Source organism: Pholcus phalangioides, unplaced genomic scaffold (assembly GCF_987345545.1).
Source record: "Pholcus phalangioides strain wild (caught in Gottingen) unplaced genomic scaffold, Ppha-v1.0 ptg000011l_1, whole genome shotgun sequence".
Taxonomy (NCBI): Eukaryota; Metazoa; Arthropoda; class Arachnida; order Araneae; family Pholcidae; genus Pholcus; species Pholcus phalangioides.
Window position 1 is genome coordinate 27072509 of NW_028301604.1, and position 19632 is coordinate 27092140.

The following is a 19632-nucleotide window of genomic DNA, read 5'->3' on the forward strand; positions in this document are numbered from 1 at the left end:
CCTGGTCAGGTGATGAACGCAAACAAGGAGCCCATTGCCCAAAATTCAAGATTGGGATGGGTCGTTACTGGCAAAATCAACAATGTATCTTCTGTTGTTGGACTGACTGTCACAAATCTCAGTATGAATGACGAACTGAAACGGTTTTGGGAGATCGAATCAATTCCTTGTGCAAAGGTTCTTAAACTAACTCCTGAGGAGGAATTCTGTGAAAAGCATTTCAGAGAAAATGTCTCTATCAACGAAAATGGACGTTTTGTTGTGAAGCTTCCAATCCGCAAACCTGATGTAAAATTGGGAAATTATTATGACTCCGCATTCTTGCGTCTACAGTCAATTTAAAGAAAATTCAAGCACGACCCAGAATTGTCAATGGAATACAGATCGTTTATGCAAGAATACACAGATTTGGGTCACATGTGCTTGGCTGATGATGACTGCTCGATGATCCCAGATGATCAGAAATTTTTCCTCCCTCACCACGCTGTGCATAAATATTCTAGTTCAACCATAAATTTGAGTCGTTTTCGATGGATCATGTGCTAGTAAGAATTCAGTCTCATTGAATTCCATTCTTGGTGTTGGTCCTAAACTACAACGTGATATATTCGAAATATTGCTGACCTTTCGAGTGCATAAAATTGCATTTTCGGCAGACATTGCAAAAATGTACAGACAGATACTTGTCTCCTTCTGATCAATCATACCAATGTATTTTATGGCGTGACAATTCCTCTGATCCTGTCGCTGTGTACAAATTACAAACTGTCACCTACGGTTTGTCTTCCTCGTCGTTCCTGGCTACTAGATGCTTGAAGCAAATAAGCATTGACAGTCAAGGCGATTATCCAGATGCAGCAAGAATAATTTCTAGCGACTTCTACGTAGATGATTTGCTATCCAATGCAGATACTACGGAAGATGCCAAGCTGTTGTGCTCACAAGTGTCTTCGTTACTTCGAATCAGAGGTTTTGAGCTTCGTAAGTGGAGATCAAATTCGCCATCACTTCTAAAGGAGCTGGATGCAGATTGTGATGACCACAATATTGCAATTGACAGCAATGAACAGTCCAATGTATTGGGATTGAACTGGAATTCTGTGGATGCCTTTTTCTTCACACCATGTTTGAACATTGATGTTCCCTTGACGAAACGCAAAGTCTTTTCTAGATCTGCTCAGATATTCGATCCAATGGGATTAATTTCCCATGTATAGTATGGATCAAAATATTCTACCAAAAGTTGTGGGTGGTGAAATGTGATTGGGATGATCCATTACCCGATGTTCTAATTAAGGACTGGCTTGAGTTTCAAGCTCATTTTAATGTAATAAATGTGCTAAAGGTGCCTTGTTGTGTATTGGCATCAGAGGGTCCGGTATCATTACATGGATTTTGTGATTCCTCTGCTCAAGCTTATGCTGCGGTGATTTATTACTGTCAAGAAACTTCTGGGCATACTAAGGTCACTTTATTTGTGTCGAAAACTAAGGTAGCGCCTGTGAAACAGCTGTCAATTCCAAAACTTTGTGGTGCATTCCTGCTGGCTCAGCTGTTCAAATCTGTGCTGAAATTTATCAAGATACCAGACATTCAAGTTTTTGCATGGACTGATTCCAGAGTGGTCTTGTCCTGGTTGTCGTCACATCCACGAAGATGGAAAACCTTTGTCGCCAACAGGATTTCAGAGATTCTCGATACGCTACCAGTAAGTGTATGGAATCATGTCACATCGAAGGACAACCCAGCTGATCTCGCGTCTCGAGGAATCAGTCCTGAGCTGCTGCAAGAATGTGAACTCTCGTGGCATGGACCACCATTTCTCAGTGATCCATCTGCAACCTGGCCTAAGAGAAATGATGAATTGCTGAAATCATCACCTATACCTGAAGAAAGACTGGATCCAATATGCTCATACGCAACATCGATCAACGACACTCTGAGTGATTTATTTGAAAAATATTCATCTCTGTCCAAAATCATTTGTATCGTTGCATACTGTTTCAGATTTTTGTCAAAATGCATCGGGACAAAACCCACTGACAGCAACATCGCGAAAAGTACTGTGAAGCCATTGCAGTTGTCTGAGATAGAACGTGTAAAGAAAGTAATCATTCGGTGGGTTCAAGACTGTTCCTTCAACGATGAGATAAATTGCATTCGTAATGGAAGACCATTGAACTATAAAAGCATTCTTGGATCACTGATTCCATTTATCGATAAAGATGGTGTTTTACGGGCAGGAGGCAGGATTCAGCGAGCAAAATTGACATATGGAGCCAAACACCTGATCATTCTGCCAAAAGATCATCCAATTAGTCTGCTTATTATTCGTGAATCTCACATTGCGAATCTGCATGCTGGTCTGACGCTTCTATCCAATATCCTGAAGCAATCGTATTGGAGCTAAGAGGATAATTCATAGTTATTCACAAGTGCACTGTGTGTTTCCGGTTCCGTTGCAAATCAACTTCTCTGCTGATGGCTGATTTACCAGGTCCTCGAGTCACCATGAGCAGACCATTCACGAACTGTGGTGTAGATTTTGCTGGCCCTATCGAGATAAAGCTTCATAAGGGTCGTGGATCCAAATTCGCGAAGGGATACATTGCTCTTTTCATATGCTTGGCAACTAAGGCTGTACACCTCAAAATTGTGAGTGATCTCTCATCGGATTCTTTTATTGCGGCCTTGAAGAGATTGAATGTGCTACGTGGTGTGCCGTTGAATATGTACTGTGATAATGCAACGAATTTCGTTGGTGCAAGGCGTAAGCTCGACGAACTAACGTTGTTCGCGAAGGAGATAAATGACAATCCAAAAATATATTTCCTCAACCAACGCTCAATTCAGTGGCACATGATACCACCCTCTTCTCCTCATTTTGGAGGGCTGTGTGAGGCCGGAATTAAATCAGTCAAGTTTCATTTGAAGAGAGTTGTTGGGGATTCGCGCCTGACATTTGAAGAGCTATCCACTCTAGTGTGTCAAATTGAAGGGATACTGAATTCCAGACCATGGGTGGCTCACAACGACGGAAACATAGACTCGATGCAAGTGTTGACACCCTCTCATTTTTTGACTGGTGATATTCTGTGCTCAGTTCCAGAAGAAGTGGACGATGTCAAGCATCCGTCAACGAGATGGCAACTTGTTCGGAATCTGGCATGTGTTGGAAACGATGGCACACTGAATATCTCCATTCTCTGCAACAAAGGCATAAATGGAAGAACACCTGCCCCAACCTGTCCGTAGGTGATATTGTGGAACTTAAGGAGAGCAACCTTCCACCATCAAGCTGGCCGATTGCTAAAATTGTGGAAACGCATCCCGGAACTGATGGACTCGTTCGTGTAGTCACGGTGAAGACTAGCAAGGGCCTCTACAAGCGGACTGTTACCAAGGTCATCAAGCTTCCCTTGTGACTCTAATGTATTAATTAATAGTAATTAATTAGGGCAGGAGTATGTTTACAGTTCGGTAATACACCACCAGATTGTGTTGTGTTCACATTTTTTTATATATTTTTCTTTAACTTTCTCATGCGGATGTTTGGTCCTCTGCGCTAAGTGTGTCCGAATAAGTGTTGTTGTTACCCCCGTTCGAGAAGCATGACTGCTAAATTTTTCATCTGATCAATTCGGAATTAAATAAAGTTTTTTTTTTCATTTAAACCGGGAATTCCATTTTTTCACAGACGCGAACAGAACAGTTATAAACCAAAATCTAAGGTCTATCACATAAATTTTTTGAATTACCGTGTTTTATATATAGACAAAATGTAGGATGAAATTTCAAAAAATTCACACGTACTTAAACATATTTTTGTGTAACTTATGAACATATCATGCAATCCTTTAAATTTTGTTTCATAACCTGCAAGATTACTAGCTAAATGCACTGTGAAAATCACAAAGCATTTCATTGATAAAATTTTTTGCAATCGTGTTTCGAATATCACATGAATTTTGCCTAAAATTTGACATAAAAACGTCTTTTTCATAGAAAATATAATAGATAGACCAAAATTTGTCACCGTTTTCACCATTTCGAGACGCTTTCTATCAAAAAATGTATTTAAAGTTCACTCCAGAACCATTTTAAAGAAAAGTGACAAGAAAGGCGGTCGGATACCTTAAGTGATTTGGTAATGTGTCGCTTAGTTCATTTTCACAAAATTAGGTTTGAGGTCATGGGGCACATCAGATGACTCTGAGGGCCACAATTGTCCTGCGGATCATGGAATGAGCATGTATGACCTGGAGAGATTGCAAGCAAGTGACCAAAACAGTGTGCAAGTATGTGAGTGACCAAAACACTGTGCAAGTATGTGAGTGACCAAAACACTGTGCAAGTATGTGAGTGACCAAAACACTGTGCAAGTATGTGAGTGACCAAAACACTGTGCAAGTATGTGAGTGACCAAAACACTGTGCAAGTATGTGAGTGACCAAAATATGCAAACATGTGAATGACTAAAAGTGACTTTAACACAGGTGTACTTGCAAGAGTGTATGTGCAGATTTGAGCAACCCAATGAATCTTATATCTGATTGTGTAAAAACATGTTTTATCAAAGTCTTTTATTTTTTTCAAAAAATTTATCAAAAACATTTATTTTTTTAAATAAATATGAAATTTTATGAAATATAAATATGAAATATAAAAAATTATGAAATATAAAAATTTAAGGGGCTGCACATTAGAACAAACATGACTAAGATGTGTTTTAGTATCAATCAGTCACATAACTAAATCGAAAAGGTCTCAGTTGTCAATCTTGATTTTAAAAAGACACTCCACCGGGTCCAGTATAGTAAACTCCCTAAGTGTTTACATGAGATTAGGATTAACTTGTTGAACTGGATAGAATCCTGGCTGTAGGATAGATCACAGCGGGTTATGGTCAACAGGGAATTTTCTGATTGGACAGGTGTCACAGGCATAGTCCCTCAGGGAAGTGTCTTCGACCCATACCCTTTTCAATTTTTATCAATACATTCAATCAGGGATTGTTACCAAATTTGCAGATGGCCTTAAATTAAGAGGTTATATTAAGTGCACTTGTGAATTTGAATTCACTGCTGGCCACCCAAATTGCAACACCAAGAAAGACAAGAGATATTGCAACAATATTTATTTTGTAGATAACATGTTGACCAAGCATCAAATGATTAAATTTATAGACTTCTGTGAAGTGTGGTTCCTGCCAAAATCAGTAGCCAGAGTAGCCGCCATTGTTGGAGATCACCGCTGCCACACGCCTCGGCATTCATTCAAAGAGACTTTGGATGTGTCCTTGGGGTACAGCAGACCAAGCAGCTTCCACGCGTTGCCAAAGTTGATCTGGTGTGGCAGCTGGGGATGTAATCTGGGTCAATCGTTGAGCAACCATGGACCACATGTTTTCTATCGGCGAAAGATCCGGAGAGCGAGCTGGCCAGGGAAGCAATTCAATCTGGCGATTGACGAAGAACCTTTGGACAATGCGTGCCACGTGTGGTCGCGCATTATCCTGTTGAAATATGGCTGTGGGCAAGCCCTGAAGGTAAGGAAGGACAACTGGCTCCAACACCTCGGAGATGTAGCGCTGGCTTTTTAAAGTACCGGCAATGCGTACTAGAGGAGTGCGAGAGTGATATCCAATACCGCCCCATACCATAATACCCGGTGCAGGACCAGTGTGGCAGTGCATAACGCAGCTGTTCAGCATCCTCTCTCCACGGTGTCTCCAGACTCGAATCCGACCATCGTGGTGTTGCAGACAGAAGCGTGACTCGTCAGTAAAGACAATTTCATTCCATTGTGCCGACCACATCCTTCTTTCATCGCACCATTGGCGGTGGAGACGTCTGTGGTTCTGCGTCAAGGGTAGACGAAGCAATGGACGTCTTGCGGACAGACCACTCTGCTGTAAACGGCGTCGAATGGTACGCGCAGACACTGGATGATGCGGTACAGACTGAATGTGCTGTGCTATGGTTCGTGATGTGGCTGAGCGATCCGTCACTGCCATACGCACAATACGCCTGTCATCACGTGAAGTGGTGCACTGAGGTGGATGCGATCGAACACGTCGGTCCGTCGTACCCTCCTGCATCCAACGATCACATATCCATCCGCATTACAGTTGTTTGGTTTCGTCCAACACGACTACCGATTTCCCTGAAAGATAATCCACAATCTCGGTAGGCCACTATCCTTCCTCTGTCGAACTCAGATACTTGATCAAAAGATGATCGCTGTTTTCTACGAGGCATAATTGATCGTTTTTTTGAAAGAACCACAAGAAAAACACAATTGCTGTACTTCAAATCGTCGAAATTTCCAAGCCTTAAATAGCGCTTTGAAGTGGCGCCACAGGCGCGCGTGATGTGCGTCTGCACTGAAATTCTATAGGAAAAAAGGGCATATAATTTTCTTAGAAGTGATTACCCTCTCTAAAATGTATTTCTAAATAGCGAAGAATTCAGGTCTTTCAAGGTTGAAGCCATTATTGTCCCAGGAGAGATTATCCTTAAGGGAAAAACTGCAAGTAGAACTAAATATTTTTTCCTTTGTAAACTTGAATACCTGGTATTCTGAGGGGACTCAAGAAAGATTTTTGGAGAGTAAAAACTCAACTCTAGAAAAAGTGTGTTATTGAGATTTCTGTACACAAACCATGTCACAACAAAGGAATAAAATTCTGACTTGCAGTTGAGGTTCACCAAATACTTTTTGAATGGATTTCCAAAACTTTGGGAAGGATCAGCACTCAATGAATCTCTATTTCATAGCACATAGTGATGCAACTGGTCAAGCCATTTGAGAACAATGGCAGAAATGTCACATCTGACAACTTTTTTCATTATTACATTGAAGCTGGCTTAAATGCTGGAAGCCTTAGTAGAGACGGTGAGATGAAATTGAAGAAAAGTACCTGATATGATATAATGAAAATCTATCAAGGAAAAAATGATTTAAAAAGTTTTATCAGTCAGCACACTTCATCTGACAATTCATATCGACCCGAAAAAAAAAGTGTCCCCAGAAACTATTTCACACTACAATTCAACAAAATTTGCCATAGATGTAGCCAATCAAATAACCAAAAGATATTCATTAAAGCATCATGGAGGTGACCTGTCCACATTTTCTACAGCCTAGTTCTCACTAAAATAAATTCCTGGATTTTGTATAGAATAGTACCGAATGCCAAAACTATTTCATAGATGCCAAGTCTCCTGAATTTTAGCTTCATCTCTCGACCTCCTGAAAAGTTCTTAAATCTCCCGAATTTTTACGAAAAACACAAAAAATCCCTAATTGTCCCTAAAAATTCCCTACTTCATTTAAAAAGAATCCCCTCTTCTGAAAACAATCCCTAAGGAATTTCTTGTAGGGCAAAAAGTCTTTTGCCTCTGTTTTTTTTTTTCCCCTTTCGAAATGACGTCACACGTCATAAATGGGAGAATAGTGGGAAATTCCTTTTTTAAAAAAGTTTTACAAACCCTCTGATGGTAAGAAAAGTTTTGTCTTATCGTACAGCGAAATAGCTTAGCAACCAATAGTCCTGGCTAATAATTGAAAATTATAGTGACATGCATGTGGTTAAAACTTCTTTTGTTGAAGTTACGTAAGTGGGATGATAACATGAATACTGATGAGCAAAAAAATATTTAATTTTAATAATTAATACTTATTCCGATGAATTTCCTTTCATCAAACATTCCAGAAAAAGAGCTGGCTTTTTCTTTTTGTACAAGTTGTGTTAAGCACATAAACATCGATCATGGTGGAAAGACTGACATCATCACCCATGTGAAATCAAAAAAAACATCAAGCAAGTGTCACAAGAAGTCAGTGTTCTTCAAAAATTGACGTTTTTTTCCCTTCATCTTCCGGATTTTGGGTTCATTCATGCAGAATGTTTGTTCACATCGTTTCTGATTGAACACAATATTTTTTTAGATCACCATTGAAGTTTTGGCGTCCAATTTCACTTGTTTTTTATGTAGGGATTTTATTCCCTACTTTTTAATTTTTATGTGTAAAATCCCTATTTTATTTGGAAAAATCCCTTTTATATTTATTAGGGAGTGGTTTTAGTATAAAATACGAGTCTGCACGAAAATCTCCCTAATTTTCATTTTCAAAAGTTGGCAGCTATGCTATTTTTTGAACGCAATTGTTCTAAAATCTTATTGAAGAACTGCATTCATCATTTGTGTCACCCTTGCGCTAGATGAAATGTTTGTGTGCTCTTGATCATGTAACTGTTTGGTGAGTCATTAAAAAAAAAGAGAAAAAAAAATAAAGAAACAAGTCCGAATTTTTAGGTAACATGTAACATAAAAATGTAGAAACAAAATTTAATTTTTGCATGGGTTGTGTAACTTCAACATGTGGTCGATGTAGAAGAATCAAGAAAATAATTTGCTCCAAACTGCTATACCAATAAATATACTGCCACTGATAATACTGTTTCCTACCGACAAATTCTGTTTTTCAGTAAGAGAACAATACTTATTTGACGGAATCATATTATACTATCTCGTACTTAATTTGACAATTAATTTGGCATGCTTATTTTACATCTTTGTCACATTATGAGTTACTGAAAAAAGTCTTTGTATTGAATGGTATACTGTATACAAAATCTTATTTTTACTGTTTACATAATTTTTTAGCTAATTTTGAAGCCCATTTCATATTCAAAAACAAATATAGTTTTCTGTTATTGAATACACAGTTAAACAATGGTGAATAAGAGTTGCGGAAAAAACCAGAAGCCAAAAACAAATTCCTGTTTTTGCTACGAAACAGTTTCTTCATAGTTTGGGTCAATTTGATCCAGTCCGCATTTCTAAGTATACCGAAAGTGCCACATTGTTCTAGTGTTAAAACGAATTCTTTACACTTATATTTAAAGTGCAAAGTATCCTTCTTATAATGGATATCATCCAAACTAAACTGACATTCATTTTTTAACTATGACCTAATTAAGAGTCACTAATTATAGCTATTTAATAATTAACTATTGAATTAATTAACCATTTCATTAATAATTAACTGATTGTATATTCAGAGTTGCCAACTGCTACGGATTGTCCGTAGTTTCTATGAATGGCCGCAATGAACTACAGAGGTACTCTCAATACTACGGAAATCGGTTAAAAAAAAATTGGGTCTTTGAGTTTCACATGTGGTGTTTTACTTATTTTTATTATTTTTATAAAATTTCATAGATGTTTACTGCAATGATTGATTCGTATACACATGTGAGACAGAGTCCGAGAGAATACAAACTGTGAGCCGATCTGTTTTGTCTGTGCGCTGAAGGAAATCTGAAAAGCCGCTTCTAAACCGGCCGCTTTACCAACACTGTCTATAGCAGGAAACCTCAGTGCGAAGCTTGTGACGTCACTGAAGTTGCCCATTTCACCTATAGTCATTGTGTATACTGCAAAAAAGGGTAAAGATTTCACATACGTCGGCCTGTTTTATCCAATGGCTGCAAGTGAAATAGACGACTTCAGTGACATCACAGATTTGTGTGAATGCTTTCTGCTATAGAAAGGTGTTGGTTCTAATCTATGCCCAAATGCGCAAAAACCTGTCTTCCATCAAAACTGCCCCATGCTTTGGGCTAAAACAGGTTTTTGAATGGTTCAGCGCAGTGGGTCCGGACCAGGCTTCATTTGCATAGTACATGTGGTCTAGCTTCAAGCTCGCTGAACTTGTGCCAGAAAGAATGTTTCATTGTAGGTGCTGTAGAAGGTCTGATATGAAGAAAACAGGGATGGGAGTTCTAGGGTTGCTAGACATCCGTATATGCGGCTTGCATTGAATATTCATGAATTATTAAGGGACTCTGCGACCTCAGAACGTTGTTTCAGGAGGGAGAAGGCTCACGTGGGCTGAGCCCTCTAGGTTCCAGTGCTACTGAAGTGCTGTATTTAATGAATTTAAAAATTAAATTTTTTTAAATTGTAATTTAGAGTGATTATTTTTTATTGTACTATGATTATGTTGTCCTAGGGGGGGGGTACCCCCCTGGCAAACAGGGCCGTCTTAAGAGCATCATGGGGCCCCCGGGCCAAGTGGTTTTTCTGAGGCCCTAACAGGTAAATTCTAGAAAATTTCAATCAAATCTCATTTTTGTGAGGTGCCCGGGTGGGCCCATGCGTTAAGACGGCACTGCTGGTAAAGCTGAACATTCATCACTACTGACGAGCTTTAAGCCAATGTTGTCATGTCTGTATATTATCACATTTTTATATCAATTCTTTTGTGTCATTCTTTAAGGCTTATACTTCCACTATCACACCACTATTAGAAGGAATTTTGAGGGTCGTCCCCTAACCATGAATGTGGCAAGATGTGGGAAGGCTTTGCCTCCATAGAATGCGACGGCAGGGAGTGGCCATAGCCAGGGCTGTCTTAAGATCATCATGGGCCCCCGGGCCAAGTGATTTTTATGAGGCCCTACCTGGAAAATTCCCAAAAAATTGAACTACTTCTCGTTTTTCTGAGGCCCCTCTTTTCTTCAGGCCCCTGGACCATGCCTAGGTGAGCCCATGCATTAAGACTGCACTGGCCACAGCTCTTACTATAGCGATTATCTTTATACTGATTCACAAAGATCCTGCTGCCATTGTGTGAAACTGTTAATTAATCATAAATAATTAACGATTTCAATTTTATTAGGTTATAATTACTGAATAGAAAAATGATAATTAATCATTACAAAAACTTTATTGGATTTAGTGTAATCACTAATTATCATTAATTAATTGAGTTAATTAGCAATTTCAGTTTTATGTCACAACTAATTAATGATTAGTGATAATAACAATCAATCATTACAAAATTTCATTGGATTTAGTTTAAAAGTGAAATCATTATCTAATTAATGATTTCACTTTTATATTATGTCATGAATAATTAACGATTAGTGTTAATAATTGATCATCACAAAACTCAATTGGATTTTGTGTAATCATTAATTATCATTTATTGATTAATTAGTGATTTTAATTTTATTGTCATATTTAACTGTTAGTAATAACCAGGGTTGTACAAGAATGACGTCACTCTCTGCTACCATATGAAGGTTTTAACAACTGGCTGTGGCAAAGATATATTTTGGAAAGAAAAAATTCAACCAGGGTTGGTAGAAAACCGGTTTTTTTTGAAAAAAACCCCCAAAATTATTGGTTTAAACCGGTTTTTTTTATTTTAAATAGTATTAACATTAAAAACAATAAAATTTCTGAAAAATCATTGAAACTTATAATTGATTAAAATAAAATGTTCATTAATGGTAATTAACATTATTCCCATATTAATTAATCAATAAATATTTCTTACATTTTAACAAAAACCAACTTTTGCAATTTAATTATTTTTTGCTTAACTCAATAGATTACTGTGTTTGAAAATTCTTTTAATGTTATTATTAATCATATATATATATATATTCTCCAGTTACTTTCAGTATGGAATTTCAGTAATTAGGAAGCTATTTTGCTAAAACTAAATAAAAATTAGGTGAATATAATGTATTTAATGAAGCATAAATAATGCAGATTAATTAATGATTTACGATATACAGGGTGATTATAACTGAGGTTCTGATTTCAAAACACTGTAAAAAAAGAATGATTGTCAGAATGACTTGAAAATTGACATGAATATTCCTTAAGAAATGGAATTTTATTAAGTAAAGGGGGAAAAAATACTTAAAAATGTAAAATTAATGACATCGTCCAACATGTGGGAAATTTGCTTGCAAAATGGAAACGATAGCCAGGCATGGCAAAATTATAACATAATTATAGCATTGCACAGTTTCATAATTCATGGAAACATCACAAAAAACGAAGTAATTGAACAAATAACTACAACTTACTTAAGAAATGTTGAATATGTTGTCCACCGTGTTCTGGCTATGAGGTTGAAAGCACAAAAATTCTTGTTCAACAACAGATTAGAGTATGCCATGGTTATGATGTGGATATGCTTGCAATTCAGCTTTATTAAATCAAACGCGCCCCCAGGTCAATATTCCTGAGGAACTTCTAACATATGGGGGATGTGCTGGAGATTGCAATTCACCAAAGTTAGCAATCTGACCACTGTTTATGACATTTTCAGGTACCCCCACAGCCAGAAGTTGCAAGAGCTAAGGTGCATCCTGTCAAAATGGGTCTTCAGCAGCTGCTTTGCTGGTATTGCAATGTGCATCTTGATAGAAGTTCTATCCACACACTGATGCTGTGGAAGTGCCGAAATGATGTGGTTGCACAAAATAGATTATACTGCTGGTCAAGTACAGCATCATCTACTTGCACATTTTGCACTGCTTGCACTTTTTTCTCTTTTGCGAAAGAAACTTCCATTGTTTCAGGAGTATCTATGTAAATTTTCAAGTCATTCTAACCGGTAGTTCTTATTGAATAGTTTTCGAATCGAAACTTCAAATTATAATCACCCTGTGTATAGCTGATTATTTTTCATAAATCTGGTATTATTATACAGTAGAACCTTGATTAACTGGGCTTACCATGAAAGTATAAAAAAACAACTTTTGAATATTAAGACTGGAAGATATACAGTAGGAGATGTGCTATTTCTTATGGGAAAGAAAATGAAAATGTATGTGAGGTAATGCAACTACTAGTACACTAGTCTTTGTCCTTTAGGGACAGCTGGTGTCTATTGGATTATAGGACCACCTGCCCCTAGCATGATGGTGTCACTACTGTTGCTGTTTCTTTGTGAAGGGGAAAAGAAACCTGTGAGATAATACACCACTACATTCGAATGTGTGATGCAATCCTTATTCATGAATTTGCTAAAGATATATAGAGCATCAGAATGTAGCAAAAGGTTAGAAAATGTTGTAAGGATGAGAAATTTTGGCTTTTGTATATAACTTTAAATAACTAAGAAACTTCATATGAAAAAATGTATATAGTCTGGCCACTTTTATGAGACTTTTTAAAAAAAAAACCACTTATAAAATCTTATGTCATTTAAAGATATACCATCAGAATGTACCCCAAGGATATAAAATGTGGTAAAGATGAAAAGTTTTAGCTAATAATGAACCAATATGATATTTTTCAAGGAAAAAAAATGATATTTAGGCCACTTTTATTTGATTTTTTGAAAAAAACCACTTGGTTAAAACCAAACAACCCTGGCTAATAACAATAATTAATTGTTGAAAATACTCTGTTGGATTTACTATTCCACTACAAACTGAAAACTTAGAGGAAAGTATTTATTTTGAAGTGCAAACTATATACAGGGTGGCAACTATCCACCATCCAATAATTACACACAATTCCTTGTGAAAAACTAATATGGAGAAGTATTTTCAGTTTTTTGATTTGACCCATAATTAATGAGTTATAACACTTTAAAAATTGATGATGTAACTTCTCCAAATACTGCCAAAATCACAGAATGTACACTATATGTACAACTTGACATTTTTGAAACTGGATAACATTAATATAACCCTAATGATATAAATCCAGAAAAAGCAAACCAGTTTTTTTTTTTCTCTTGTGCATGTTTGCTTTTTTTATGCGATCGTTTATACTCAAAAATAAAAATGTTTTTTGTTTTGATTAAAATTGCACTACATCTGTGATCACATTTGATTAGTCTCGTTTAAATGAATAAAATATATCTCACAATTTTGAGATCAGACTTTTTTTTTGAAGTTCCAACTTCGAAGTTTCCGAACATTTTCATGTTGGATCCATGCAGTGCCATCTCAATGCATGGGCTCCCCCGGGTACAGCCTAGGAGCCCAAGAGAAGAGCCTCACAAAAATGAGATGAAGTTGAAATTTTCAATGAGCATACATGTAAATTTGCCTGGTAAGTCCTCAGAAAAATCAGAAAAGCCTGGAGACCCATGGTGCTCTTAAGATAGCCCCGTCTCTCTGGCTGCCCCACATGGATGGCGCTGATAGGGCTCTAGCCCTGGGGCCTTTGACAGTTATAATTTTTTTTAATGTTATAATTTCACTATAGAAGAGACTGAAAAGCCTAGTTTCGGGGTCCGCCAAAGATCCCAGTCTAGAGGTCCTGCCCTGGATGTGAGGCCATGGTTGCTCCATGGCTTTTGATTGTTATTCTGCAACTCAATTAATTTGATTAGCACAATAAGCTTTTTGAATGAAATTGATCTCAGTTGTAAACTGTCACAATGAAGTCTAACAAATACAGTTCAAAATTTTTACTCCCTCATTTATGTTATGAGTGTGTATAAAACAATGCTCAAAACCATATTTAGAGAACGAAAGAACGAACAGTAAATAGTTTTTTTCAGTAATTTTACGATGCCCTCTCTAGAGGTAAAGATTGATTGGGTTAGAGTTGTGAATGGAGTCAGTGAATGAATATTGTGGGGGGGGGGGGGGGGTGAGATCCAATGAGAAAACTAAGCAGAATGCTAAAGTGAACTCGGTGGCAATATCTGCAGAAGAAAAGACGTCTTTAGTTGAAATTTTAAGAAATGGAGGGCATGGGTGGAGATACGGGTGCGTGAGGGGCATTGCCCCTCAGCGTCAAAGGTGGAGTCAACTATATATGAATTGACATCATCCTCATCGTGCCGCCCCAGCAATAATGACCATGCTCCCCAGACTTCCAAGTCTATCTCCGCCTATGATAGGGGGGGGGGCCCAGCTGATTTGGGACAGAGGAAGTTCCAAAACTTTGAGGGATTGGGTGTGAGAAAGATGTTTAGTTTTTTTTTTTAAAATGGTGTCTTTAAGGTTTTGGGTGTAGGCAGAAATTGCAGATTTAAGTGAGTGGGATTTGTTAACTCTGTATTTTAGAGCGGTACGGCAAATTTTTCTCTTTAAATGGATCTATTGATCCAGGGATTGTAAATGTACTTGTATGAGACATTCTTACTGGGAACTGTAGCTAAGCATTTGAGGATTGTTGATTTGAAAGTGGCCTACAAGGTATGAATGTTGTTGGAGGAGGAAAGCGATAACAAATTAGAGAAGTGGGAATGATGAATATCTTGCATGAGGGGGTAGTTGGCCTTTGGTTTGGTGGCAAGTTTGTAGGAGGGAATAGATTGCTGGAGGAAAAAATCAATGATTTTGTGGTCCGAGCAACCCTCGAAGTTTGAGGTGTCAAGAACTGGGATTCGATTGGAAGTGGCAATGACATCCAGGATTGAACTGGAGTGAAATGTAATTCAAGTTGGTTCTGAGACAGATTGGACAAGATTGAATTTAAGGAAAATGTCAAGGACTTTATTATTAATTTGGTGATTGCCGGAGATAGAATGCATATTTATCCAATCAATGCCTGGGAGGTTCCAATCTCCAGTGAGAATTAAGGAATGTGTGGGGAGAATTTTTCAAGAATAAGTTCCAGTTGGTCAAATAAGTGTAAATCTGGGAGGTAGGTATATAGAAGGAAAAAATTGCTGGGGGAAAACAGTTAGGGTGACACCATTCAGCTGCAAGAATTTCGAGGTCAGAGTGCAAGGGGATTTCAGTGAAAGGAATGGAATTATTGGAAACCAGGGCGACACCTCCACCATGAGAGTTTCTATCTTTACGTAAAGCTCTCTAATTAGGGGGAAGTAATTCAGAATTAGACACAGAATTATTTAACCAAGATTTGGTGACTCTAAGAAAGGGGGGGAGGGTGTGAGCAAGCAAAATGGATTCGAAGGAAAGGATTTTATTATTTGAACTTCTAACGTTGATGGTACCTAATTTAAAAGTATTTAGTTTTGGAGGCAGGAGGGGTGTTAATGGGTGAAGGCCTTAATGGGGAACATTAGGGGTACTGGGAGGACTGGTGGATAGAATAGTGTTTGTGTGTGTGTGTGTGGAACTAGTTGGGTGTAAAGGCAGGGACAATGTCATTAATCTCAGGGTCCCAAATGTATTTGATATTATTAATTATGGCAAAGTTATGGACGAGCTTCACTTTAAGTCCATTGTCGCTGAATTTCTGACCAGCCCTCTACAGTTGGCCAGAGTTTCAGGAGAAAAATCTTGGAAGATTGATATTGGAATGTTTTTTAATTTGAAGGTGTTTTTAAGGATGTAATTTTCAAGTTTGAAATTAAGGAATTTGACTATTGAGAGTCTGCGTCCATGCCCCCCCCCCCCCTGGAACCGATTCTATGGCAACGTTTGTTGTCCATGGGAGAGATATCTATATCTAAGTGCTTGGAGCAACATTTTATGATTTTATGTTCTAGTTCCATGGAAGTTTCTGTACCAGACGGTTTCTCAGGGATTCCACAAAAGATAAGATTCCAGCGACGAGAACGATCTTCAAGGTCTGTTATTTTAGAAACAAGGGAGGGTCAGAGTTCTAAAAAATCAGAGGAAAAGTCTCGGACTTTGTTTTGCAGGTCATCTATAGGGGATAATTTATCTACAACTGCGCTAAGTTGTTGGGAAAGGCCAGTTAATTGGAAGCTAAAGGAATCTTGTTTCTGGGAAAGAAGCGTCTGTTGGTTGAGTATGGCAACTTGAGTTTCCTGAATATTAAGGATAATTGTTGATTCTGAAGAAGTATCGGGTTTAGCAGCATTTTCAGACGTGGAGCCAGATCTGAGTTGGCGGGTAAAAGGTGGAGGGGATTGGTTAACACAGGGTCCAGGGTTAGACTCGATGTCGTCAGATAATAAGAGCAAGAGTGCTCAGAATGTGCAGGGGGATTTATGAAGAATCAGGGAAAGGATACAAAAAATCTAAATCAAAAACAGGAAGAGTGACAAAAATTTTCTCAATATTAAATTCGGTCTGCAGGGCCATTGTTGTAACATGAGAATGATATATTAAAGTAAATATTGAGACCCATGTCACAAATAATTATGGGTGCTTGAGCAACCGCAGCACCTCTGTTTTCAATGCCACTGAGGACTGAATGAATGAATGCCAGAACTTTGCCACTGGACTTATCCCATTGCAGAGATCTCTTCCATCCCAGCTTTATGGCAGAGTGTGGAACACTTTATTTTGTGTCAAAAAAAAAATTTTACAACAAATTTTCCCCTGACAATTGGGTAGCCATTGAAGACTGGGACTCTTGTTATCAGATAAAATTTTTAAAATTTACTTTTAATGAAACAAAATACACGTTTTATGTGAAGTGGTAAAATGGAGTAGCTTAACACATTTTACCACTTTCATTAAAACATGTATTTTGTTTCATTAAAAGTTAATTTTAAAAATTTATCTGATAGCAAGAAATTTGGTCTAAGTGAAATAATTTCCTCAGTCCTTTTTATTTTCTCAGTAACAAGGGTTTACTCTTATAGAGAAATTTGCTTGCTGTGAGACAGTGGTTCCCATGGGCGGAGATACATGGGTGTATGGAGAGGTTCACACCCCCACCCCAGCATCAATGATTTGTACAGTTGATCAAATATATAGGTGTGAATATAGATTGGCATCTTCATCATGCTCTACAGAAAGTTTTGAAGGATTAAAGCTATTGATTTCTTATATCAAATGTTTTTATTTTGTAAATTCATTTGCATTCCTCCCTTTCATTAAGACCCCCCCCCCCTATTTTATTAACCCGACTCCCCCCCCCCCCAGTCCTTTTTTATATTGTCATTGTTTTGGCGCAGTTTGACCAAATTGGTTCTTGTGCCAATATGCTCAGAATCCAATTCAACACCCCCCCCCCCCAGGTAATCGCTACTCACAGTTTTAGGAACCACTGATATAAAAAACAGTCCAGTGCATGGTTCATTTTGTTGAATGAGAAAAGGTCACAAAAAAGTCACTGAATTTGGTTTCTGGTATTTAGTAAACACTCTGTTTACTCATTCACATAATGCTGTGGGCTTATTTTTGAAATAATCAAATGATAGAAAATAATTGAAATACTGATTTGTGGAAAATACCTTATCCAGCTATTTCCAGCAAGGTTTATTTAAATTAATTTAAATTTCAGCTCATTGCATTGCCAACATTTTTCCAAATTTTCACATTCAATTGAAATTTTTTAATATAAATTGCACTATATATCTAGCAACCAAATTATGAAAAAGTAAAATTGATATTTCTTGCATAATTATGAATCATTCATTCAAAACGCTCATATCACATCTAATATTGAATTGTTACATTTTAAATTTCTATGCAGTGTGTCTCATCTATAGTGTAAACTTTTCTGTAAGTTTTATTAAAATTGGTTGAAAACTCCACACGTTATAAGCAAAAAACATGCAATGAAAATTAGAATTTTCATTAAAAACATTTATATCTTTGTGAATATACATGCTATTTCCATGAAAATGTATGCAAATATTGCACAAAGCAAGTGAAATATTATGAAAATAACAAATCATTTGCAGCTTTTTATGATACAATGGGTGATGAAAAAAAATATTTTTTGTTGGTTTTCTAAAAATGCTCATCATCAAATCTGCACTAGGAAGTGTGAATTCAAGCATTGTGTTCACATGCCTGAAATTATAGAACAATGCATTCACTATTTTTCTAGAAATTTGAAAAAAAATCTCTGAACTTCAAAGTGTCCACTGACTTATGGCAAAAATTGTGAAATCTCAATATAATGATACTCTGTGGACAAAAAAAAAAAATCACTGTAGAGGGATTACCATTATATCAAGAGGCAGCAGTTTAACATTAGAATATAGGCATTCCTAAACAAGACTTGAAAAACTATTATTGTAGAGAAGTTGTTATCATTGTAGTGAGGTTTCACTGTAATATATATGTGTCACATTGGACTATACCAAAACTGGATTTAAAAAAATTAGATGTACCACTTTGCATTTGAGTAAGAGCTGCTTGACAGAAATTGGCCCTCAACTTTTTGGTGCAGTTCAACTTATAGGCAGTCGTATATAGGGTCTGTGTAAGCAGGTTATAGCCCAAGGAGGCAGCAAATTAAGAAAATGAATGGTCTAGAAAGATTAGAATAGAAAGTTAGATTAGAATGGAAAGTTAGAAAGTTAGATTAGAATGGAAAGTTAGAAAGTTAGATTAGAATGGAAAGTTAGAAAGTTAGATTAGAATGGAAAGTTAGAAAGTTAGATTAGAATGGAAAGTTAGAAAGTTAGATTAGAATGGAAAGTTAGAAAGTTAGATTAGAATGGAAAGTTAGAAAGTTAGATTAGAATGGAAAGTTAGAAAGTTAGATTAGAATGGAAAGTTAGAAAGTTAGATTAGAATGGAAAGTTAGAAAGTTAGATTAGAATGGAAAGTTAGAAAGTTAGATTAGAATGGAAAGTTAGAAAGTTAGATTAGAATGGAAAGTTAGAAAGTTAGATTAGAATGGAAAGTTAGAAAGTTAGATTAGAATGGAAAGTTAGAAAGTTAGATTAGAATGGAAAGTTAGAAAGTTAGATTAGAATGGAAAGTTAGAAAGTTAGATTAGAATGGAAAGTTAGAAAGTTAGATTAGAATGGAAAGTTAGAAAGTTAGATTAGAAGTTTCGGGTGCCAAAACCATAAATTTGTTTCTTTTTACAGAGTATGTCAGCAGCTATAGACAAGAAATAACATATATATTGCTGCTTTGTTTGTTAATAACTGCATGTGTGTATGTGTAGAGGTTTAATTCTACAAACCCTACAGCCAAGTAGTAGCATGATATGAAAAATT

At 36.9% G+C, this 19632-nt stretch overlaps 2 protein-coding genes across 3 annotated transcripts in view; one reads left to right on the forward strand and one right to left on the reverse strand.

Annotated features, from left to right (window-relative positions):
• LOC149080288 (uncharacterized) overlaps positions 1 to 16344 on the reverse strand; it is a gene marked incomplete at its 5' end in the record, with an annotated part of 29277 nt that extends 12933 nt beyond the window's left edge. The window contains one exon of the mRNA XM_089238548.1: positions 16118 to 16344. Within this exon, the coding sequence (XP_089094674.1) occupies positions 16118 to 16344 (227 nt within the window). The remainder of the gene's footprint in view (positions 1 to 16117) is intronic.
• LOC149080286 (protein phosphatase 1 regulatory subunit 12B-like) overlaps positions 1 to 19632 on the forward strand; it is a 423274-nt gene that overhangs the window by 396516 nt on the left and 7126 nt on the right. The gene's annotated exons all lie outside the window — the stretch shown is intronic.